General features: G+C 45.0%; 1 protein-coding gene across 2 annotated transcripts in view; it reads left to right on the top strand.

The window, feature by feature from the left end:
* The window catches only part of tkv (serine/threonine receptor kinase thickveins), a 76,722-nt gene extending 50,793 nt beyond the window's left edge, over positions 1 to 25,929 (top strand). The window contains exons 6-10 of one of the 2 annotated variants that reach the window (XM_045745640.2): positions 321 to 618; positions 18,828 to 18,974; positions 19,418 to 19,579; positions 20,613 to 20,772; positions 25,005 to 25,929. In XM_045745640.2, the coding sequence (XP_045601596.1) occupies positions 321 to 618; positions 18,828 to 18,974; positions 19,418 to 19,579; positions 20,613 to 20,772; positions 25,005 to 25,133 (896 nt within the window). In that variant the 3' untranslated portion in view covers positions 25,134 to 25,929. The remainder of the gene's footprint in view (positions 1 to 320; positions 619 to 18,827; positions 18,975 to 19,417; positions 19,580 to 20,612; positions 20,773 to 25,004) is intronic. The other variant, XM_045745641.2, reaches the window with a different exon arrangement.
* The last annotated feature ends 279 nt before the right edge of the window (positions 25,930 to 26,208 follow it).

Below are 26,208 nucleotides of genomic sequence, written 5' to 3'. Positions count from 1 at the left end.
GGCGTCTGTTTACAAGAGCCCTGATGAAGGTGTGGTGAACCCCGTGTATCCGCGGGCTGTTTAAATCTTGCGTAGTACTCCAACACATCATATGACGTGATGCGCAGTTGACTGGAACAACGTCCAGCACGTCATATGGCGTGATGCGCACTTTAAGGGTTAATCAGTGTATCCCATCACCCTCTACCATAGTGTGTGTGTCCTGAGGTGCTCTGCCTGGAGGTACATTTCTTGATGACTATATGTGATTGAACTGTATCTAGTTTAATGTTTTAGGTTTACTGTAACCGTATCTAACGTATATTTTTTGTTTACCGCAGGTTACATTGCAGCTGACATCAAGGGAACGGGGTCTCTAACGCAGATGCTTCTTATAACAGACTACCACCAGCTGGGTTCTCTTCACGACTACCTTCAGAATACCACCCTAAACTATTTTACCATGATTCGCCTCTCCTTGTCTACTTCTTGTGGCATATCACACTTACACACGGAAATTTTTGGAACTAAAGGGAAACCAGCCATTGCTCACAGAGACATCAAGAGTAAAAATATCCTAGTTAAAAGAAATGGAGAGTGTTGTATTGCTGACTTTGGCCTAGCAGTTAAATATGTCAGGTAAGAAGACAGTGCCTGCTTTTTGCTCTCAATTTATATTGTAAAATATTTTAAGTTTGCTAAATTGCATAGTCGTTGGCAAACTATCAATGGGACGTGTATTTTAACCCCTGCACTGTGCATAGGTTATATTGTTAAGATTCAAAACTCAACACATACATGGGGCTCGTATTGGCTTCCTCAAGCCTCCAGTAACCTTGCTCTGTCTTGAAAAAACAATTCCAGCTAAACCACAAGAGGTTTTGAGACTTTTTACTTGAATTGTTCTGCTTCCTGGATGCTAATTAACAATGTTAAAAGAAAACAATTTTTTCAAATTTTTTACTTTTTTTTTTGTAGAGTACAAGGGTTAAAAAGTTGTGTGTTACCATCATTCAGTGTTTATCATAGGCTGCTCATCCACAGGATTAAGGTATAATAATAATCAAGATAAATTATCACTTAATAATAATATCTGATCCAAGCAATGGGATTGTGTTAATAAATTTTAAGCTTAATATGGAATAAATTCCTTTAAATTAAGCACTCATATTCTTTGTAGTCAGAATATTAGTTGTTAAAATACATAGTGCAGTACTGTATTATATATATAATACTGTAAGGCATTTTTCTCAACTGAAAATGATGGATATTATGATTTTGTCTACCTTAATTTTGTGTATTGTATGTATTCACCTAGTTGTATACACCTAGTTGTGCTTGCGGGGGTGGAGCTCTGCTCTTTCGGCCCGCGCCTCAACTGTTACTAACTACTAGTTTAGTTTAGTTCATTTATTATGCACCCCATACCCATCTTGTGGGCAGTAGTGGAAAGGGTTACAGAGGCATATAATGGGCTCAGGGACTGAACCCCTCAATTCATTTAGCTACGCAAGTTACAATCTTGATTAGCTAGTTACAAAATTCAATATAAATCGTCACATCAACAATGGGTTCAAGATCGACCTCAAGTACAGGTTCTAAATTAAGCAACTGACATATGTGGAGAGCTAGTGTCACAGTTTATGTTTGTCCTGCACACCGCCCCCCATCCAGTGGGCAGCGGTGGATAGGTTACAATCACTCGGTTACTGCCTACAGTTAGCAAACTGGGGATATTTGGCTAAAATTTCTGGTAGCAGATCATTTTGAATGAAATATTTACACATCGCTGGAACATTGGTTATAGAATTGTCTCTAAATTCACGTGTCTTTTCGCACTCCATCACGTAGTGACGGAGGGGTGTGCGAATTAATTTATTTTATTTTCTGGGGGGAGCCCCATCGGCTCCCTGGAGCTATCCAGGCTGAATGTATATCTATATCTTTCTGGCATCAGTCAATGCATAGAGTTCTTGCCTATAGGGGACCACTAGCCAGAACCTTGCCCCTCTAGAGAGGCACGAGGAGCAATGGCCTATAGATCCCCCCTGTGGTTGGGAGCATTCTATGTCTGCCATCGACCGGGACAGGCACCCAGAAAGGTAGGCGCCCCAAAACAAATCCCTATTCTGGTAAAAGTATTGCGACCGAAAGCCGAACAGGTGGACAGAATTCCATCAAACGAAAATTAGCAAACTAGCATGATGTCATCACGAGTCTCTCTCCTGGTTGGCAGACTCAGGAGGCAGACGCCTCCTGAGCTATCCTGGTCTTTGGACCGAGTGCTCTCGTTTCTCTCTTCTCCTTGGTTTGTTCTGGCCCCTTCCGTTCGGGATTGTTTTTCTAAACCCCATTTCCTGTTCGCATTGGCCTTTGGGGGTCGGGAGCTTCATGCTCTTCTCCGGCGCAGGGGTTTCTGCTCCTTCGGTCCTGGTGGTCGTTTTGTTCGGTTGCAGCCGTCTCCTCCTTTTCTGGCGAAGAATGAATCGGCTGCATTTCGGAGGAGGCCTTGGATTGTTGATGCTTGGTTGATCAGGCCGGGGGTGCATCACGTGTTGTGTCCGGAACACATGATATTCTGGACATGCTCTCCGCCGTTATTTGCGCGCCATGGCTTCGGTGGCCTGGGATGCGCTTTGGGTTGATCAGGTTTCCTTTCTTCCCTGTTCCCGGGTTCGGGTCTCTCAAGTTGTCCGCAGGGTAATTAACACTTTCCCGCTTTGGTGACCTCAGCGTCGTCACCAATTTTTCTACTGACTACGCTGGCGTGCCGCGCTCAAGAGTCATGAGAAAAAATATTTGTATAAGTTTCATTTATTATCCGATCTACTTGGGGATAGTTTTGAAAAGTTTGCCATGAAATTTACTTTTTCTCTAATAGCCGAACAGCTTATTAAAGAGAATGGCGTGGCAGTGAATCATCGTGGTAAAACAATTGTATTATTGACATGACGAGTATAATCGACGTAGTTTTTATATATGTTGCCGGTCGAACGCATCCTTATGTGACCTTTTATACTTATGTTCTTCTAGAACATTCTATTGCGAACACATTGGTGCAAAAATGAAATACGTACATCGAAAAATAATGTCAGGACAGTGAATTGAAAATACACTTTTCAATGCAGGTTTCGCCGATGTGTCACCACGGGTAACACTTTGGCCACTTCCCACACTGTTTTGGGTGGGCTACGACATTGAATCTATATTTATATGCATATGTCCGTGTAGAGAATTTTATTGCGATTTCAGTGATACCAAAATTAACGCTGTAGCACAACTGTGGGCTTCACAACCATGAAGAGAGTAGAAACATTTTGTTGGTGTTTGACGCTCTCGGCTAGTGATCTCAGTAGTTCTTTATTTGGTGTTGATATACCTTATGTTTTCGAGGCATTTTATAGGTACGTTCTTACAGACAATTCTATGGCGAGCACAGTGACACAAAAATTAAATACGTACGCCAACAATTGGTGTCAGGACAGTCAAAAGAGTATACACTTTTCTGTCTTGCCGCGTAAGTGCTCGAAACGCCGAAAGCATCTAGGTATGGCTTTTTTTCAATAGGCCGGTAGTGGCAAAGTGTTAAGTCTGGCCTGCCTGCAATTTATCCCATGCCCATGACGTGCGTAAGTTTGCTGCTTTGGCTGTTAATCTTTGGCAACATGTCTTGGGTTGACATTCGGGCACAGGGTTTTTGGAGGTAGAACAGGGTCCTGGCTGCTCACTACCTGGTGAATATTCCGGGGCCAGGTAGGGCCTGCATTGCCTTGGGTCAGCGGTTGCAGCCAGATGTCTCAACTTCATGTTGAGTGAGGACGAACCGCCTCCCGGGTAAGTCCCTGTTTTTCCTTATCTTTGGATAGTTAGCTCCGGGGAGCCGATGGGACTTCCCCCAGAAAACCAGCATTGAATGTAATGAAACACCATTTTCTGGGGGAGTCCCGGAGGCTCCCCGGCATCCCTCCCTCCCTCCCGGTTGGCGGTGTTTTTCACGCTTTTTGACATCCAGCCTAAGAACTCTAGGTTGGGTCTCCGGTGGATGGGTCTGGGGCTCCCCATTCCCCCTCTCAGGGAGTGGGTGGGGGGTTGTGCAGACAGCGGCACGGCGACATGATGATGTCGTGCTAGTTTGCTAATTTTCGTTTGGGGGAGTTCTGTTCACCTGTTCGGTTTTCAGTCGCAATACTTTTACCAGAATAGGGGTTTGTTTTGGGGCGCCTACCTTTCCGGGTGCCTGTCCCGGTTGATGGCAGATATAGAATGCTCCCAACTACAGTGGTCTGTATAGGCCATTGCTCCTCGTGCCCCTCTAGAGGGGGCCAGGTTCTGGCTCGTGGTCCCCAGTAGGCAAGAACTCCATGCACTGACTGATGCCAGAAAGATATACACATCCATTCAGCCTGGATAGCTCCAGGAAGCTTCCGGGACTCACCCAGAAAATGGTGTTTCATTACATTCAACGCTGTTTACCCCCCCCCCCCCCCCACAGGAACCAGTCTGTAACAGCTGTCTACCTCCCAGGTACCTATTTACTGCTAAATAACAGGGGCATCAGGGTGAAAGAAACTGCCCATTTTTGTTTCTTGCCGGTGCCGGGAATTGAACTCTGGCTTCAAAATTACATGTCCAGGTGCTACCCACACAGCCACCGGTGCCGCAATGTGTTTACCTAATTATGCCTATGGGGAGGGAGACAGCTCCCGAGTCTTGCCTCATAACTATTGTACCTGTTGTGTGTGTATATACCTCTCATAGTTCATGTACTCTGTTGACATTACTTTTAAGGCTATAAATGGAGGTGGCTTCTATAACCTCTACTTCAAGCTCATTCCACTTAAAACACCTCTCTCTCTCTCATTTGCTTCGATGTTCCACCTGCCACTCATTCTGTTTCCCTCATCTGAAAAAGGTGGTCTTCCCATCATGTTTAACCCCCCTTGGTATCATGTATGTTGTGATCATATCTCCTATGGTGTTTCTCGTATGGTTATCTTGAGGTCATCTTGAGATGATTTCGGGGCTTAGTGTCCCCGTGGCCCGGTTCTCGACCAGGCTGTCTTTTTGTTACACACCCCCAGGAAGCAGTCCGTAGCAGCTGTCTAACTCCCAGGTACCTATTTACTGCTAGGTGATGTGTGGCCACGTCTGTGGTAGAAAAAAAAAAAAAAAAAACCTGCTAGGTGAACAGGTGCATCAGGGTGAAAGAAACTGTCCATTTGTTTCAGCTTCCACCGGGGATCGAACCCGGAACCTCAGGACTTCGAATCCCGAGCACTGTCCACTCAGCTGTCAGGCCCCTGACATGGTGTTTATAGAGTTACTTCCATTGACCTATTTCTCAGCTAAACTTTTACATTTGTCATCAGTCTTAGAGCAGATCTGATCTTTATATTTTTGTTGTGTTTCACATGGTGGGGATTCCATGTTGATACATGTTTAACCCTCAAATGGCGCATGGCTATATACCATTTGACACCCACAGGCGCTCACCAAAAAAAAAAAAAATCTTTTTTCTTCCTAACCTGTTAATTTGTGTTCACTGATCATGGGAAAAATAATAAAAAAATCGTAAGTGGCATATATTGCCCGCTATAGGGCGGGGAAGTCTGGCAAAAAACAGGAGCTGACTCAGCGTGCGTCCCAGACGGTCTGTTGATCGCCAGCTGTCAGGCCGGAGTTGTCACAAAGAGATAATTACCTAATTATTTCAATGTCTAATTTTTCATAGTTTTTTTGCTGTAATATTATTCAATAGTGTGTAGTTTGATATATTTATATAATAAAATGAGTGAATCATCGCTGTACTTATAAATATGGTGTGCATATTGTTGATTCAATTATGTTCATCAATCGGTGAACAAATACTTTGTCGGTTATTACACTATATATACAGGTTATATATAAGTATCTGCATGTTTTGTTCACCATAACGAACCACTAAGTTGCTATTATGAGTCAAAAAGTAACGAGGAGTGACCGCCGTGTACCAGCCAGCCACTCACGCCCTCCCTCAAGTCATCTGACTCACCCACATTCTCCTCCCACAATACTGTGTTTGCTCTTATATACAGACGTTATATATAAGTATTTACATGTTTTGTTCACCATAACTGTACATCTAAGCTTGTATGGTGAGTAAAGGCACAAAGATGTAGGACCTCACACAGTCAGCTGATGGCTGCCGCCCTCAAGGCCAGATGCACTAATATTTCTCCTCCAACAATACTATTTGTGTTGTTATCGTTATATACACACATTATATATAAATATCTACCTGTTTTATTCACCATACTTGTACAAGTAAACTGGTATGGTGCCCAAAGACCATCGTGGTAACCAGTAAATAACACCATCGTCTGCACGGTGGCGTCGTGCAGACAATGCCACCTCCCTCACCAAAATGGCGGCTCCCAACCTACTCTTGCTGTTTATACCCTCTATACACACGTTATATATAAGTATCTGCATTTGTGTTCACCATAGCAAACCACTAAGCTGGTATGCTGAGTGCAGTCAATAAAAGGTGGCCACACAGTCAGAAGACATCGCCACTACCCTCCCTCCCACAGCATTACTCCTCCCTCCATGGCGCACAGCGCTAAATATCACCACAATCCTGCTATTATCAGAACCCTGGTCAGTTTTATCATAGTCAGGGGTCTTCTGTAATAATATCATCGCTACATAATAGCATAAACAAGTATATTATGGCATTTTTAGGCGATGCTGTGGTCACAAGCTGAACAGCAGTGCTGTGAGCACATGCTGCGTGCGTCAGGCTTGGTTGCTCACTCAATACTGAGGCCCCTCACACCCGGGAATTTGGCCCACGATTTTTAAAAAAAGTGGCGTCTGTTTACAAGAGCCCTGATGAAGGTGTGGTGAACCCCGTGTATCCGCGGGCCGTTTAAATCTTGCGTAGTACTCCAAAGCATCACATGATGCGATGCGCAATTTACTGCAAGTCGGTCAAAGCATCATATGATGCGATGCGTAATTGAAGGGTTAATCTCCGTGCTGCTTGGCTTTTATTGTGACATTCTGGTGATGTGTCAAAATTGAAGTGTTCCCCCCTCCCTCCAATTTGTTTTTCCTTGAAAATTGTTAAAATCCCTTCCCTGAACATGTATGTAAAAAAAATATATAAAAAAACTTTGGCTGTGGCGACATGGAGAAGATGCGATGTGACGGTCATCGAGACATGTTCGCCCATGGAAGAAGCTCACTGAGACCGTCGTGCGGGTGATTCATGACTTGCGAGTTGCCACAAAAATATTTTCATTGATTTTTTCAATTCTTTCTAAATATGTTTTTTCTCGTATCTGATGCACATTTGTGTCCTTTACAATATGTACACAGTAGAACTTTCATAATGTTCCAAGGAATTGTGATACATGGGTCAATAATGTGTCTACAAAATGTTTATTGTCGCAATATTACTTGTTCAATATTCAATTTATTTATAATATGCACACTCACACACTGTATTACACACTCAGTACTTCGGAAGAGATCTCTCTACTTCTTTGAATGTTCAAAGATGCAGTCCATGGTACACAGTGCAACTTTGCACTCTATGCACCAGGTACACACAGATTTTTGCTTCTTAGTTCCAAGCGCACTAAGTCTAAGTGTGCTAAGAACTAAGTCTGTCTAAGTATATCTATGTCTGTACCAGAATATAATATCATATTCATCACCATTCCGGTTTCACAGTCCCACAGTACAAATAATTTGAGGGCAAAACGGTGCCGTTTTGATGGGATGTTCAGCTTGAAGAGAAGGATGTCCCTTGAAAAGAACTAGGGATTCATTAATGACAACATTCTGTCCTGGTACAAAATAATCACAAAATTTTCCTCTGGTATCATTGAACACTTTTTGCAATTTCTAAAGTTGAACATTTTGATCAACATTTTCAAGGTTCTCAAAGTGTAGGCACTAGTAGTAGTATCAGGAACCTGTCTTGTGACATGTACTTGTTGAACACTGGGGTTGGAACATCGGATTCTTTGTTCCAATAATCCTGTATGATGTGCTTCACACAATGTTTCATAAGCATACACAGCTAAGAACACACAACTCAGACAAAGTGGTGTCCTTCCAACTTATCATATGTGAAGCAGGTAATAAGCCACCTGCAGTAAGTTGCAGGTTGCAAAATGTTGTACATTAGGGAAGACCTTGTATGCTCGGAGTTCTTTAACTCTACAAATGAGGTGGTAGAAGTACTGGGAGTAAAAATAGAGAAAATAAATTTAACACTTTCGCCCAACAGTGGCACACGAGAGTGCCACTAAGTTTTGTCCTGTTTCTGCATAGGTGACACTGGTGGGCGTCACAAGATAAAATATTTGTATGAATTCCAATTTCGATCCGATCTACTTGGGGATAATTTATAAATGTTCGCCATGAAATTTACGTTTTCTCTAATAGCCGAAGAGCTTATTTGGGAGAACGGCATGTCAGTGAATCATCGTGGTAAAACAATTGTATTATTGACACGACGAGTAAAATCGACGTAGTTTTTATATTTGTTGCCGGTCGAACGCATCCTTATGTGACGTTTTATACTTATGTTCTTCTAGAACATTCTATTGTGAACACATTGGTACAAAACTGAAATATGTACATCGAAAAATAATGTCAGGACAGTGAATTGAATATACACTTTTCAATGCGGGTTTCGCTGATATGCCGCCGCGGGTAACACTTCGGCCACTTCCCACACTCATTTGGGTGGGCTGCGACATTGATTCTATATTTATATGCATATGTCCGTGTAGAGAATTTTATTGCAATTTCAGTGATACCAAAATTAACCCTGTAGGACAAATGTGGAGTTGACAACCCTGAAGATAGTAGAAACATTTTGTTGCTGTCTGGTGCTCATGGCTAGTGATCGACGTAGTTTTTTATTTGGTGCTGATCTAACTTATGTTTTGGTGACATTTTATACTTATGTTCTTCTAGAACATTCTATTGTGAACACTTCGGTACCAAAATTATATTCGTACATCGAAAATTAACGTCAGGACAGTGACAAGAGTATACACTTTTAAATGTTGCCACTCGATCGCCCGAAACGCTAATTTCACTTGGGGAAAGTTTTTTTTCATTCGCCGTTAAGCGAAAGTGTTAATTATTCTAACATACATACCGCCAGATGCAACTGCTGAAGAATTCACAGAACAGATAAACAAAATAGAGAATAGCCTTGATAATTTGGCGAACCTGATACCTGATATTATCTTCCTAGGTGACTTCAACTTTCCTAATCTAAGATGAGTAGTAAACAATAATAATATACCAGGAAATCTATTGGGACATAACCAACCACAGATTAGAGAACTGCTTTGATTCTGTGACAAATTTTTACTCAACCAGCATATATCAGAAGCAACTAAAAACAAAAATATTCTAGATCTAGTCTTCACAAACAATGTAGACATAATCAAGGACATCACGATCTGAGATACCACATACTGTACTCAGATCACAAGCTCATTAAATTTCAAATTACCATCAATACTCAGAATAGACTTAAAACAATGCTCAAGCGAGAGGGGTTATTCAGTAAATTCAGTTTTAATAATAAAAGGATAAACTGGTAGACAATAAACAGGGAACTTACAAACATTCCATGGGAAACTGTGTTAAGTAATAAAAATCCTACACGAGGAATAGAAAAGCTGACTTCGGAAGCATATAAAGTCTGTCTGAAACGTGTTCCTTCGAGGAAAGCCAGAAAGAGGTCCAACTTAGATAGAGAACTCAGACGACACTACAAAAGAAGAAAAATAACAAAAATGCTTAAGCAGACACGACTTTCACTACAAGGTCGTACAATGGCTACTGATTCTGAGCCTGCGCTCGCCTTATGTGAAGTCAAAGGTTGTTCGTCGCCCCTGGCTCAGAGAAACGATCATTCTACTGCCTCTTGTCATGATGCCTGTTCGATCAGGGACATCACCTATCTGGAGTCTTGCGAGTCTTGTTCCCCCACTTGTACTTCAATTTACTCATTCCTTGTTTGTTGATCTCAGAAATCAGGCAGCAACTGCGTTGCATGCTTGAGTCTCCTTAATGCAACGCACCAGTTTGGTTGCCTAGATGGGAGTCCCTGGAGCTTCCCCGTTTGGGTTTTAGGACCCAGGATTTAGGGGTATTGGTCGTTTTGACCTTGGTTTCCTTCCGCGCCCCTGCTTCCTTCCCAGATGGCGTGGTTCACTCTGCTTCTCATCCTCCTTTATTCCGGTTCCCGAATGTCTTGAGTGTTTCGGAGTTTGGACGGGGTTTCGCTCGGGATGAGGCTCTGGTGGTTTCGGGGGCTGCCCTTTCCAATTCGAGCATGGAGGTGGTTGAGCCCATTTTCCTGCTGGGACATATGGATTGACCCAACAGACTCCCTTCTTGGAAGCCTTTCCCCCCAGGACTCCACCTTTTCTTCAGAGGTGGTGGGTGTGGTTGAGAACTCTGCCCCGGGGCCTTTGTCGGTTCCCTGAGCCCCAGGAACCCCCATTTGTGGAGCTCCACTTGGAGCTCTTGGGTTTCTTTTGACCCTGCTTGGGCCCTTGTGCCCTTTGGGAAGGGGTTGTTGCTGCAAGGGAGACGGTTTTTGTTCCCTCTTTCCCTTTATGAATTCGTATTACCGTCTTTGCCGGTGTGGTTTACACACCCTCACCCCCTCCCCGCTCAGCTCGTTGTCGCCGTGTGGGGGCTTAGTGGGCGGCTGCCGGAGTGTGATGCTCCTTGGGACAGTCCTCTGTCCTTTTCTAGCCTTGTGCTCCTGCTGCCGTCCTCTCCAATTCTGCTGGGCATCTTTTCCTTTTCCTTCTGTTTCGTTTTTCTCCCCCCTCTTCTCCTATCTGCTTGCTGTTTCCTACCGACCTTTTGCTCGTTCTGGTTCTTCCCTTGGACTTCTTCTATTTTGACGCCCGGGTGCTTGAGGAGGCATACTCATGCACCCGTAGAACTGCAGTACCCGACGTCGAGAGCGAGGGGAACCTTTTATTGTCAATCCCCACTTCGTCACTGAACCCGATCTCGACGGACTGTCGGTTTCTTAAGGTGGCGTTTGTGGGGCGTATACTCGCGACGCACCCCTAGGAGGCCCCGACAAGATCGGCGATAGCTTCTTGTTGGGTGTCCTGCCTCTAATTGTGGCTCCATGGTGGGTGTGGGGGCACATTCGTGAGTGAATTCTTTCTTTCGTCAAGATGATTACCCCTGCTTCGGCTTCTTCTGGTTTACCTTCTCAGGCTCGTGGGGTGGGCGACCAAGCCCCCGAGTCGGTCCGTATTGGAAGACCGGGCTCTGTAGCCTCCGCTGCATTGGGCCCCGACCTTGCTCCTCCTTTGGCCTCTCTGACTCCTTCCTCTGGCTCCCCTCCCTCCTCTGTGGTTGGGTCGAGCCCCAAGCCCCCAGTGGTGACTACCTCGTCCCCTGGCGTGGCTCCTTCTCTAGTTGTAACTACTGCGCCTTTTAACCCCTCTCTCTCTGGGGGTTCTCACCGCCGTCTTCGTCACGGCCGCCCTCGCTCGATTCCTTCCAGTTCTGCTACCTATCAAGCCTTGTTTGGTCCCGCTTCGTGGGCCAAATATTTTGATCTCCTCCCTCTTGATTCTGCGCCTCCTGACGATTTCTCCCTCCATCGACATCTCATTGATTCCGTGGATGCCTCCATTACTTTCAACCCCACTCGTCTCGGTACACGTGTCGTTGCTGCTCCTTCTCAGGATGCTGCTTCCCGCTTGGCTGCCTTATCCTGCCTTGGCGAGACCCCCGTTCGGGTCTCGAAGAACGTTCAGTTGAATGCCAGTGTTGGCACTATTTTGCTCCCGCCCCATGTTGCGACCGGTGTTCGGGACCTGCGCGACTGCCACGACGATATTCGACATATCCTCGCTGCCCAGGGCCATTCTATTCTCCAGGTGGACACGTTTACTCGTCCCCCTCGTGGTAGTCGCCGTCAACCCCTCCGGGTTGTGAAGATTACCTTTGATGGTAGGACCCTTCCACCCTCTGTCATTCTTGCTGGTGCCAGGTGCTCTGTCCAGGAGTACATTCCTTCTCCTCGGCTCTGCAACAAGTGCTGGAGGTTTGGGCATGGTGCCCTCCGCTGCTCCGGGACTGTCTCTCTCTGTCCTTTGTGTGGTGGCGAAGGTCACTCTAAGTCGGAGTGCGCTTCTCCCCAGGCTCGTTGCCTCAACTGCGGTGAGGCCCATCCTACCTTCTCCCGTGCGTGTGTCCATTACAAGCTTGAGGCAGCCGTCCTCAACTTGAAGCACCGGGAGCGTTTATCTTTTCCTGAGGCGAGGCGCCAGGCTCGCCGGCTCCCGCCTTATGCTAATATCTCTTATGCTCGCGTGTTGCGCTCTTCCTCTCCTCGTCCTTCCCGCCTTCCTCAGACTCACAACCGTTTCCAGGCCTTGGACCCTGATGCGCCCACTGCCCCCTCCTCTGTCCCTTTGGGTTCTCTCCCGAAGGATCCTCCTCCTGGTCCTCTGTCTGGGGTTCCCCTTCCTTCTACCCGGTCTGTCGTGTCTTCTGTGTCTTCTTCCTCGTCCCCCTCCGATCCTCCTTCCCATCCTCTTCCTCCATCTATCGGCTCTCCCCGCCGCCTGTCGGTGCGGGCGGATGTCCATCGCTCTCCTAACGGCCGTCGTGTGTGCTCTCGTTCGGCTTCTCCTGTTGAGACACTGGAATCCGTTGCCCGGTACGTAGTTGCTGGGACACCGGTCTCTTTAAGTCAGAAGCGTAAGCCTGGCTCCTCTCCTTCCTCTTCCCCGGCGGGTAAGAAGGCTTCGCTTTCTTCCTCAGCTCCTCCTTCTGGCTCTGTTGCTCCTTCCCCTCCCGTTTCAGTGCTTGCGCCCCCTGTTCCTGCTATGGAGGTTTCTTTGGCCCCTGCTTCCCTTTCGGTTGCTGCTCTTGCTGGGGTGCGCTCCTCTCTTTCTACTCCCCCTCTTCCTGCTGCTGTCCTTGACTGCTCCTCTCCGTTGTCTCCTCCTCCTCCTCCTCCTCCTCCTCCGGACCCTGCCCGCCCACCTCTGATCTGTTCTCCCGTTTCCTTCCCTCCGTCTTTGCTCAGTTTACCCATGCCCCCTAACCCTGACTTTGCTGACCCTGATCCCGACCCTGATATTCTTTAACGTGCTCTGTTGGTCTTTCGCCTTTGTTTCTTCCTTGTTCTCTGTTTTTGTCCTTTCTCTTCTCGTCGTTGTCCATTCTTCAATGGAACGTTCGAGGTTATTACGCCAATTTCCTCGAACTCCAACTTCTGGTTTCGCGGTTTTCGCCCCTTTGTGTCTGTCTCCAGGAGCCGATGCTTGGTGCTCGTCCTGGTCGTTTTCGTGGCTATTCCTTTCTCTCCCCCCCCCCAGCCATTGCTGGGGCTTCTAATTCTTCTGCTCTCTTGATTCGGGCTGATGTTCCCTTTGTTCCTTTAGTTTTTCCTTCGCCTCTCCATTGTTCTGCTGCTCGTATCTTTGTGGGGAAATGGTACACAGTTTGTTCCATTTATCTCCCCCCGAGTGTCCCGCTCTCTCTTCCTGATTTGAAACACCTCCTAGACTCCTTGCCGGAGCCTGTGCTCCTGCTGGGTGACTTCAATTGTCGTCATTCTCTTTGGGGCGACGTTCTGACGAATACCCGGGGTCGCCTCCTTGAGCCGTTTCTCCTCTCTTCTTCCCTGTCTCTTCTGAATTCTGGTGAGCCCACTCATTTGGACTCTCGAACTCGCACCCTTTCTTGTCTTGATCTTTCTCTCTGCTCTTCTTCTCTTTACTTAGATTTCACGTGGCAGGTTCTTGATGACCTCCATGGAAGTGATCATTTCCCCATCCTTGTTTCCTTTTTCTCTTTTCGCCCTTCCCTCTCTTTCCCTAGGTGGCAGTTTGCTAAGGCGGACTGGACCCTATTTTCCCTCAGTGCTACTCTCTCTGACCTCTCCCTTCTGCCCCTCTCTCGCGCTCTCCTCCTTTTTCATGACACTGTCTTCGACGCTGCCCTCCGCTCTATTCCTCGCTCTTCCTCTCGGGGTCCACGGAAGTGCGTTCCCTGGTGGAATGCGGACTGTGCTCGGGCTGTCCGCTGTAAGCGTGCAGCCTGGAAGAAGCACCGCCGTAGGCAGACGACCGATTCTTTTCTTTTCTTTCGGAAAGCGAGTGCGGTGGCCCGTAGGGCCATCCGTACGGCTAAACGTGAATGTTGGGCATCTTATGTCTCGACAATTACGTCCGAAACCCCTCTGGCCCAGATCTGGAAGCGTATCCGCAAGATAGCGGGTAAGTTCGTTCCCGCTGTTTCACCGGTCCTTCACCTCCATGATACTCTTGTGGCGGACCCGTTGCAGGTCGCTTCCGAACTGGGTTCCCACTTTTCTTCTGTTAGCTCTGGTCTTCATCTTCCCCAATCTTTCCTTCTTCGTAAACCTGTCCTTGAGTCTCGTCCTTTAGATTTCTGCACTCATCTTCAGCTTCCCTATAATGATCCCTTCTCTCTCTCTGAACTTCGTTCTGCCCTGGCCCTCTGCGGTTCTACGGCGGCGGGCTCCGATGGTATTCATTATGAGATGCTTCGCCATCTCCCTCCGAGCACGTCTCAGTATTTACTGAGTCTGTATAATCGGATCTGGGAGTCATCGTCAGTCCCTGAGGACTGGCTCGATGCCGTTGACCTCCCTGTTCGCAAACCGGGGTCTCTGGGTACTTCCCCTAAGGACTTTCGCCCTATTGCTCTCACAAGTTGTGTCTGCAAACTCTTTGAACGTATGGTTAACGTTCGTCTGATGTGGTTCCTGGAACACCATCACCTCCTCTCCCCTTCTCAATTTGGTTTCCGCAAGTGCCGCAGCACGACAGATGTCCTGGTGAACTTGGAGGTCTATATTCGTACTGCTTTTGCTGCGAAGACCTCCGTTGTTGCCGTCCTTTTTGACCTAGAAAAGGCTTACGACACCACTTGGCGTTATCATATCCTATCTCAACTTCATTCTTTTGGCCTTCGTGGTCATCTCCCTCTCTTTCTCCGCAGCTTCCTCTCTCGTCGTTCCTTTCGGGTGCGCCTTGGTACCGCTCTCTCTCCCTCTTTTCAGCAATACGAAGGTGTGCCCCAGGGTAGTGTTCTGAGCACTACTCTTTTTCTGGTTGCCCTCAATGGTCTTCTTTCCTCTCTTCCTTCTGGTGTCTTCTCCGCTCTCTATGTCGATGATCTTACCCTTTGTTGTCAGGGTGATGATTCGCCTCTCCTTCAACGCCGGCTTCAACTTGCAATTGATGCCGTGTCGTCTTGGGCCACAGGTCATGGCTTCAAGTTCTCTACTTCTAAGACTTGTGCCATGACTTTTACGCGGAAACGGGTTGTTCTTCGTCCCTCTTTGTCACTTTATGGTCATCCCCTTGAATACAAAGATTCCGCGAAGCTTTTGGGGTTATTCCTTGACACTCGTTTGTCTTGGTCTCCCCATATCTCTTACCTCCGTGTTGAGTGCTCTAAGTCCCTTACCCTCCTTCGGGTCTTGTCCCATACTTCTTGGGGGGCAGATAGGCGCACTCTCCTTGCTTTACATTCCTCTCTCGTCCTGTCTAAGCTCGATTATGGTTGCCCTACACTCGTCTGCTTCTCCTTCTACTCTTCGCCGTCTTGATGCTTTGCACCATACTGGGTTGCGCCTCAGTTCTGGTGCCTTTCGTTCGACTCCCGTCCTTAGCTTGTATGTTGACACTGGCTTCCTGTCTCTCCAGGACCGCCGTGATCGCTACTGTCTTCGCTATCTTGCGCGGTCCTTGCAACATCCTTCCTCTCGCCTCTGTCGTGCTTTAACTTTTACCCCTCCTGCGGTTCCTGTTCCTCTTCCCCACCTCCCTCTTTCTGTCCGGTTATCTCGCCTACAGGATTCTCTTTCCGTTCGTATTTCTGATGTTTCTCCTCGTGTTGTTCCTTCTTTGCCCCCGTGGAGGGTCCCTCTTCCGCGGTTTTGTACATCCTTGACTCGTATCACTAAAGCTTTTACCCCTCCTACAGTTCTAAAACGCCTTTTCCTCGAGCACTTTTCTTCTCACTCCCGCTCCGTTTCTGTCTTCACCGATGGGTCTAAGTCAGCGGACGGTGTTGGCTACTCTGTTGTTTTTCCTGATCGCACTTATATGTGTCGCTTGCCTCCGGAGACTAGCATCTTTACAGCGGAACTTTATGCTATTCTCTATGCTCTTCGTCTCCTGCTTTCTCGTTGTCAGTCTTCCTTTGTGGTTGTTGTTGACTCTCGTAGTGCCCTCATGGCTCTCGGGTGCTTTAATCCAGTTCATCCGGTAGTTGTCGAGATCCAGCATTGGCTGTTTCTCGTTCACAGTAAATTTAAGTCGGTTGAGTTTTGTTGGGTTCCCAGCCATATTGGCGTGTCTTTAAATGAGCGTGCGGATGCTGCCGCTAAGGAAGCTGTCCGCTCTTGTCCCATCTCTCGTAAAGGCATTCCGTATTCCGACTTTTACCCGGTTATCCATTCCTCCGTCCTTACCCGTTGGCAGGCTTCTTGGTTGTCTGTTACTGGTAACAAGCTACGTACTCTTAAATGTTGTGTTTCCTCGTGGCCGTCCTCCTTCCACCGTAACCGGCGGTGGGAAACAGCTCTGGCGAGGTTGCGTATTGGCCATACTCGCTTAACCCATGGTCACTTGATGGAGCGCCGCCCTGCTCCTTATTGTCCTAGTTGCATTGTCCCTCTTACGGTCGTGCATGTCCTTCTTGAATGTCCTGACTTCCAGGACGAGTGTGTGTCTTGCTTTCCGACCGCCCCTCGCGGTCACCTGTCCCTCGATAGAATTCTTGGTGACTCGGATACTTTTGATATCGTTCGCCTTATGCGTTTTTGTTCTCGTATTGGCATCCTTGGTGATATTTAGCGCCCTCTGATTATTTTGCGTATTTGATGGTGCTACATAGCCTTCCCGGTTTGGTGCCTTCTTTTGATAATTACTTACTTACTTACACACCCTCATGTCGGATGCATCCATCTTTTATTTGGTTGTTTTGTACAGAAAGAAACTATTTTCGTGTGTTTCATCATACATTTACTGCATGTTATTTTCATGTGGTTTTGGTATCCCTGCTCTTACCTTCTCTCAGATTAGCTGTTTTCGTTGTTTATATTTTGGGCAAAAGTTTTGCTATACAGGTTGTGAAACTTGGGTTTCTGATTGTGATATTTTGTGTTGCCGCAAATTGCTTCAAGGGCAGCACACCTGGTCGTGGTGTGCCATTTCCCGCTATAGTTTGTTGTCATCGACTCCTTGCAAATGGCTGCCGGGCAGTTGAAAGAAATAAAAGGGCTGAGGCCATTGAGGCTTATGATTTTTCTGGTCTCTTTGCCATGGTTCTAGTTCTTTTGGGCTTTAGTACATTGCCACACTTGTGTCTGCAGGGGCAGTTTTTCATTGTAGTGGCAGTATTGGGTTCTTGGTGTTTGTTTTACATGTTCCTTGTTCTTCTTTGGTCCATGAATATTTTACTAGACCCAGTTTATATTTCGTTTGCCTTGAATATTTTTGTTGTCTTGGGTCATCTATTGGATCAGTTTTTCTTGGAAGCCTTTTCCCTGGACTCTGCCTCTTTTTTAGAGGAGGTGGGTCTTAATGGGTGGTGGGGATGAACAGGCTGTTCATACAGCCTGTGGGCTGCTCTTGGGCCGATATTCTTCAGGTGTTCATAACCTCGTCTACTGTGTTTTCCATTCCCCAGTTCTGCTTTCTCCTTGTTTGAGGGGAAAGGGGTTTTCTGGCTTCTGCTGTCTTCTGCCCCTGGTTTCCCCCCTTAGTTTTTGGTCTTTGATGATAACAGGGAGCCCTCCCTGTAATCCAACATTAAGCATAATAAACCCACCTCTTTCTGGTAGGTCCAGAGTGGTTTCCTGGCTTCTCCTGTCACCTTTAGATGCTTTGGTTTGTCTTGTGTCAGCTCATGACTGACGGGGTGTATCGGCTGAACCGGCAGCTCCCAGTTCTGCCACCTTGTGATGGACAACTAAAGTGAAATGACCTAACTGCTTAGTGTATAATTTCATTTGTTTCGTTTTGCCTTGCTGTTGTCCATTTTGCCTTACTGTTGTCAGTTTTGCCTTCTATCTTTTTAGTGGCTAGTTCCTTGTTTAGAGGGATCTAGTATTCTCTGCTTTCTGCACAAAATTATTGTAAACACTTAAAATCCCTTAACACTTTGTGGGCTGTAGCCCCTCACCAGAGTACCTGTCCAGTCCGCCCGGGCCACCTCTCAGTGATGCGTCAAACATATTGTTTTTTTAAGTTTTCTAGAATATCATTTTGTGTTATAATTATAAATTGTTGAAATGTTCTGAAATGCTTTAGATTATAGATGAATAAGTAATGATAAATGCATTGTAGTTTTTGTGTAGTCACTGAATATAGAAAAGTTATGAACACTTATCCAACGCTCTTTTATTATTTATCGTAAATACGATAAGTATGGTTGCAAATGATTAAAGTATATAGCTATAAAACTAAAGCAAACCTTATTTGTGTACTTTTTAGTAGGTAATTTGCAAAGTGATGGTAAAATACGCGAGTGTGAGACAATATAGCTTGAATGTGAGAAGTTTGTCATCAATTTTAGGGTACAAACCTAGGTGGCCACACTTTGGGAGGAGGGAGTGAATATTTTGCATGTTTTATATTACATTTCATAAAGAGCACTGTACTGTACATCTACTGTTTTGATGTAGTTGGGTGCTGTTTCGATTATTTTTCCGTGTGATTGTGTTGGCTCTTCATAATGCTGTGAAGTGTGTATGACATAGTTAATGTTTGAGCATATTTTCCCCTTCTTTTCCTGTACAGCTCTACTGTCTGTGAGCTGAATGTCTCCCCATCCCTTGAAAGTGAGAAACCAGGAAATAATGCTGATGATGATTGGTGCGCTCATAATGCAGGGGCTGGAATGATGTGTTTACAAGTCGACCCGTTCATGCCGAGTGAGATAGGAAGGTATATCTACCTTCCTATCTGTGAAATAGTTTATGAGCTCCGAGGACTCGTATTCTATTAGAATCGTAGAGTAGACTAAAATAAATTGGTTGTCCAACAGTGGAGATTAAAGGTTGAAATCATTAGATTGCTTGCGCATTTTAACCATCATTTTGCCATTACAATGTACGATGCTTTAAGGTTTTAATGTCCACATTCAGTGTCTTAAATTAATGTCGCCTAATTTTATTATTTTAATGAATATGCTAATGATAAGTACATAAAGAAATGTTGAATGTAAAGAACGTATCATAATTTAGCTTCAGGTATAAGGTAGAAACTGAGCTAAATGTGATATCTTGTATCTGATGAATGTATGACACTTTTGTTTTTGGTATAGGAATATTATTTATAAATGATTCATAATTTGAAAGTAAATGATGTATATTGTTACTTTTCCGCAGTGAGAACAACGAACTGGACTTTGGCACCAATCCCAAAGTTGGAACACGCCGATACATGGCTCCAGAGGTGCTTAACGAAACTATAAACACAAGTTGCTTCGAGTCCCTTAAAATGGCAGATATTTACTCCTTTGGCTTAGTCCTCTGGGAAATAGCTAGAAGGTAAGAGTTAATGATGATAATTAACTTCTCCACTCATTCTGAAATATTCCACAAATAAGTAACTAGTAAACAAGTGCACATAGAGTAATTGTATTGTAGAATTGTGCGTATTTAGACTGAAGGTAACAAATAGAACAATTGGAATGACAACAAATGATAGCATTACTAGTTACAATGTATCAAAACAAGAGTTACTAGTCATGGTGTATTGGAACAAGTTACTAGTCATGGTGTATCGGAACAAAAGTTACTAGTCATGGTGTATCGGAACAAGAGTTACTAGTCATGGTGTATCGGAACAAGAGTTACTAGTCATGGTGTATTGGAACAAGAGTTACTAGTCATGGTGTATCGGAACAAGAGTTACTAGTCATGGTGTATCGGAACAAGAGTTACTAGTCATGGTGTATCGGAACAAGAGTTACTAGTCATGGTGTATTGGAACAAAAGTTACTAGTCATGGTGTATCGGAACAAGAGTTACTAGTCATGGTGTATCGGAACAAGAGTTACTAGTCATGGTGTATCGGAACAAGAGTTACTAGTCATGGTGTATCGGAACAAGAGTTACTAGTCATGGTGTATCGGAACAAGAGTTACTAGTCATGGTGTATCGGAACAAGAGTTACTAGTCATGGTGTATCGGAACAAGAGTTACTAGTCATGGTGTATCGGAACAAAAGTTACTAGTCATGGTGTATCGGAACAAAAGTTACTAGTCATGGTGTATCGGAACAAGAGTTACTAGTCATGGTGTATCGGAACAAGAGTTACTAGTCATGGTGTATCGGAACAAGAGTTACTAGTCATGGTGTATCGGAACAAGAGTTACTAGTCATGGTGTATCGGAACAAGAGTTACTAGTCATGGTGTATCGGAACAAGAGTTAAACAAATTCTTAACTACTTGCTGTCCTATATACCACTGTAAACATGTTCTTAAACTTAATTATAGCTACATGTTTTCTAAATTACGTAATTTGTATAATTGTACAAACTTTGCAAAATATTATGGTGTGTGTTATATAATTTCAGATGTGCAAGTGAAAATGGAGAGAGATATCTTTTAGCTGATGACTACCAGTTGCCTTACTTCAACTGTGTGCCGCCAGACCCTTCCTTTGAAGACATGCACGAAGTTGTGTGCGTCAAGGGTATTAGGCCAGAGATACCTCTTCGCTGGCATTGTAACGAGGTTTGTAATCCTATTGACTTCAGTTCTTGTTTGATGCAACTTTATATTGTATTATATTATGTGAGCTGAAAGTCATCTTAATTGTATTCAGTCATTTTTTTGGAGTCTTAATAATAGAAAAAGAAAGCATATACAGTATTGTATAATTTGTATATGAATGTTACGCTCTGCTCCTGTGATGTTATTAAACGCACTTGTTGAGACAGTCTAATTGGGAACGTATCTGATCAATTGAAATAAGTTTATTGAGGTAAAATACACACAAAGGGATGAGGTAGCTCAAGCTATTCTCACCCCGTTCAGTACATCGTGTTAATACATAGATAGACACACATCACAAACAATAAACATATTACCAAACATCCTGAGAGATAAACATATACATTTCCTACGTATCTGATCAAGATCTTTCAGAATCATCTTTTTTTAATAATTTTGCCATTTTTAATTATTGCTTTCTGGGCATGGCCCTTTGTTTCTTTCCTTGCCAGGACTAAGGGTACAGTACACTTCCCACATGTCAGGCTCTAGTTAACATTAAGTCCCACCCTGATGAGGCCTATGTATATGAACTTGCCATCAAGTTTACAGATGAGGTAACAGTGGAAAGTATACCTCAGTCTACCCCAAGAGACTGCAAGTGATATTACCAAAGAACTGAGGCAAACTACTTGATACCTCTTTACATAATCATTGGGATTTCATTGATAGGCAATATTACCTTTGAAAATACATAAGTACTGTTGCAATTACCCACTACATCAACCACCAGGTTACAGCTCTGGTAGTGCAGTGGTAACACACATCCCGTGCCTCGCAGGTGATTTGGTCTAGGTTTGTGTTCTGGCCAGGGAAGATTGTCTGGGCAACAGTCCTAAATGTTCACCACTATTTATTCGGCAGTACCTGTATATCATCTGTGTTGATTCAAACATCCTTTTCCACGCTGTCCATTCTTCTGGGGCCAGATTCACGAAGCAGTTACGCAAATACTTACGAAAGTGTACATCGTTCCTCAATCTTTGATGGCTTTGGTTACATTTATTAACCAGTTTACAAGCTTGAAAACTTGCCAATCAACTGTTGTTATTGTTATAAACAGCCTCCTGGTGCTTCGGAGCTCATTAACTGTTTAATAATTGTAAATAAAGCTGCCAAAGATTGAGAAAAAATTTACTGGTTCGTAAGTGTTTGCGTAACTTCTTCGTGAATCTAGCCCCGTGAGGAATTGTGGGTGGTGATCATGTCTTCCGGTCTTGTATTCCCGGGGCAGTCTTGTCTTGTGTACGAGACTGTGGTACTTCTCTTCGTTCTGTTTAGGGCTGCTCGCTTTGGGTAGATGGAGTAGACGATCATTACTGATATTCTCATATGGCTGCTGGACGCATGGGCGCCCGGAGGTAGACCTCTTTGCATCAGTTTGGTCTCGGCGTCTCCCATTGTACATGGTGCCGTTCCCTCCTGTGAGGCTCATAGTCAATGCTTTTCGGCAGGACTGGTCTTGGTGGGGGTTTCTGTGTCTTTTTTTTTTCCCTGGTCCAGCTGTTGCTCCTAGCTCTAGCTCGACTGGAATTCTATCAGGGGAGTATGCTTCTCTTAGTTCCATGGTGGCCGACCCAGCCTTGGTTTCAGGCGCTGCTTGCTTGGTGTCCGAACCTGGGCGTTTTTCTGCGGCTCCGCCTCTTGCAGCAGGTCGTGCCAGTGAGGTTCCTCATTGGTTCGACTTACTCTTCCGCTCTATGCATCTGGTTTTTCTGATGCGGGGGTATCGTGCTTGTATGGTGATCAGGTGGCTTCTTTGATGGTGTCTCACCTGTGGTTTTCGTCTCGGCGACTGTATAAAGTTTCTTGGTGGGATTTCTGCCATTTCCTATCTCTTCGTAGGGTTTTGTCGGTGTCAAACAGGATTGTTTTGTCCTTTCTCTCTTGGTTTTTCTTGGGCCTGTCGCTATTATTAGGGAATTATTTGAGAATAATAATGACTGACGACCTAACGTTTAAGGAGCATAACCAAGCAAATATTGCAACAGCCAGAAAAATGATAGGATGGATTACGAGAACTTTCAAATCCAGGGATCCCATCACAATGGTTGTACTCTTCAAGGCACTTGTGTTGTCCCGTCTTGAGTACTGCTCAGTACTCACTTCCCCCTTCAGAGCAGGAGAGATTGCTGAAATAGAGGGAATACAAAGAACATATACGGCACGCATAGACGCAATAAAGCACCTAAATTATTGGGATCGTATCAAAGCCCTCCAAATGTACTCACTAGAAAGAAGACGAGAGAGATATCAAATAATATACACCTGGAAGATACTGGAGGGCCAAGTACCAAATCTACACAGAAAAATAACAACGTACTAGAGTGAACGATATGGAAGAAAATGTAGAATAGAACCAGTGAAGAGCAGAGGTGCCATAGGCACAATCAGAGAACACTGTATAAATATCAGAGGTCCGCGGTTGTTCAACGTCCTCCCAGCAAGCATAAGAAATATTGCCGGAACAACCGTGAACATTTTCAAGAGGAAACTAGATTTATTCCTCCAAGGAGTGCCGGACCAACCGGGCTGTGGTGGGTATGTGGGCCTGCGGGCCGCTCCAAGCAACAGCCTAGTGGACCAAACTCTCACAAGTCATGCCTGGCCTCGGGCCGGACTTGGGGAGAAGATGAACTCCCAGAACCCCATCAACCAGGTATCAACCAGGTATCATGCTGAATACTGTCGTTTCTTATCGTGCGGCGTTGGCGATGCTACTGATGCTTACATTTGGTGTGGATGTCACTTCCACTTCCTTCCACAAGCTTTCTAAGGTGTTTTTTCATCTTCAGTATGGGATTGCCTTTTTAAGGCCTTGTTTTTGTTGTCTTTGACCTCTGCGAGTCGAGCTGGGGAGCTTTATACTCCGGCTCCGTGGGTTCAGTTCATGTAATCTTGTAGGTTGTTTTGTTTGTTTGCACCCTTTTCCTTCTTTTCCCGCGTAGGAGGCAGTGAGCTTCCGGAGGGGTCTGTTGGTTGTGATTGATGGGTTGGTTTGGCCGGGGTTGCATCATGTGCTGTGTCCGGTGGCGGCTTTTCGCCACTACCTGTAGTAGTGGTGGCCATACCCATTGATTCTATGACAGTGTACGTGCTTTGGGGGGATCCAGTTTCCCTGGTTCCCTGTTCCAGGGCTCGTGTGTCTCAGGTTCTACTCTACTATCCCCTACACCTACTACAACAGGTGTCTCTACTATCCCCTACACCTTACTTTCCTCCTCAGCTCTCTCTTGCCTATTTATTGCCTGTCTCTACCTCCTCTTCACAATCGACTTGAGAATGGTCCAGGATGGACCGAAACGTCGTCATCCCTTCAACTTCTAGTGTGTGGTCTGGTCAACATACTTCAGCCACGTTATTGTGACTCATCGCCTGCATGTCTCAGGTTGTTTGCAGTGTCATTAAGCCAGAGCCAGCCTGTGGTCTACCCTTGTGCCCATGATGTTAGGAAGTATGCTACTCTTGCGGCTGTACAAGTATTTGGGAATATCTCCGGGCCGACATTTGGACATGGGAGTTTGGGAGGTTGAACTGGGTCTTGGCCACTAAGTATCACATGAACATTCCGTGCCCCCATCCGGCTTTGCGTTGCTATGGGGCGTCTGTCATGGCCGTCCATTTTTTCTTCTTTTTCACGAGACATGCAGTGCTACTGCCTCCCGGGTAAGTCCCTGTTTCTCCTTATCTTTGGGTAGTTAGCTTCAGGGAGCCGACGTGGCTCTCCTCAGAAAATCGGTATTGAATGTAATGAAATGCCAATATCACCTCTGTGAACATAAATGTCAGTAGCTAGACAGACAGTATACTGGGTGTCCTTAGGATAACCCTCTTCCACCAGGGAACTGAAATTGTAATTGCATGCACAACCTAGATGGCGTTGATATCGTTATGTCGCCAACCAGAAGTCATCATCATCGACCTCACCTCCTAACTGAGGTGTGAAACAGGAGCCTTTCACCGATGCCACACCACCGCCAACAGATGGCGTTGTCTGCGTCTCACCTAATACCTGGGAATTGGAGTACAGATCCATAGATGGAGCCAAAATCGTCACTCCCCCACTCCAGCAATGGTGTTGATACCATAACAGTTACTAATATTATTCATCATGTCATATGTTGGGTATTATATTTTTGTTTCAACTATCGGGGATTATATTGGCCCAAGGTCTAATTTTTGTTTTTTTCCAGGTATTGAAGACTATGAGCAAAGTGATTCAGGAATGCTGGCATGGCAATCCTGCTGCTCGTCTGACAGCTCTCAGAGTGAAAAAGACACTGTATAAACTGCATGTTACTGATGGCACCAAGATTGTTTAGTGCAAATTATAAATTATTTGTTGAGTTTATGGGTTTAGCAAATGCAACTGTGTAGTGTAAATCCAGTTAAAGATTTATAAACTTTTATAAGAAATTTTTTATATCAAATAACTGTATACATAAAACCTTGTATAGTGATTTTTAGCCTCTTGTAAAGACGAAGCGAGTGACTTGTGGTAGAGGAGAACAACTGGCGGTGTTAGCGATGACAAGACTGCGTGCAGTGTCTCCACATGTGGAGTGAAACAACAAGTGCCTGATGTGTAGTGTGAGAACAGTAACCAAGTGTGAGTGCCACTTGGATGGACTTTAGTAAAGCCAAGTGTTGTAGAATAGACTGTTTTAGGTGACTATAAGAGCAATGGGAGTCCTTGCATTTATTATTGTGATGGCGAATCCAAAGGACAGTGATGCTATCACCATTAAAATATATGAATACTTCGTCTGGATGAGATGACACCTTAATATTATTTTAATATTATTTCCCACCTGTACTATTGCCACTAACTATTACTGCGTGCCATCCTAGTCTATCACGCAGCAATAACTTTTAGTTGTACAAGAATCTCGTGCTGGATTAAGTCTTACAATAGAACTAAATTCATATTCAAATTTAATGCTTCCTTAAAAATACTGTATTTCTCATTAACATATGTGATCAGATGTGTTCAAACACTACAATGGAATCTGTCCAAGTGAAATTGTCCTAAAGCACATATAATGTCTGGACTGATTGTTAAAATGATTGTTAAATTGGATTAGCACCCACATGGAAAATACATATTAAAAAAAAATTTATAAAACACACACACACACACACACACACACACACACACACACACACACACACACACACACACACACACACACACACACACACACACACACACGCACATGCACATAGAGAGAGAGAGAGAGTGGTAGACGGTTGGAACAAGCTAAGTGAGAAGGTTGTGGAGACCAAAACCGTCATACAAGAGAGTACTGGGAAGACAGGACACCGTGAGTGTAACTCTCATCCTGTAAGTACACGTAGGTAATAACAAACACAGAGCTCAATAAGCTCAGGAACCTG

Source organism: Procambarus clarkii, chromosome 16, assembly GCF_040958095.1.
Source record: "Procambarus clarkii isolate CNS0578487 chromosome 16, FALCON_Pclarkii_2.0, whole genome shotgun sequence".
Taxonomy (NCBI): Eukaryota; Metazoa; Arthropoda; class Malacostraca; order Decapoda; family Cambaridae; genus Procambarus; species Procambarus clarkii.
This window is presented reverse-complemented; position numbering and strand designations above follow the sequence as displayed.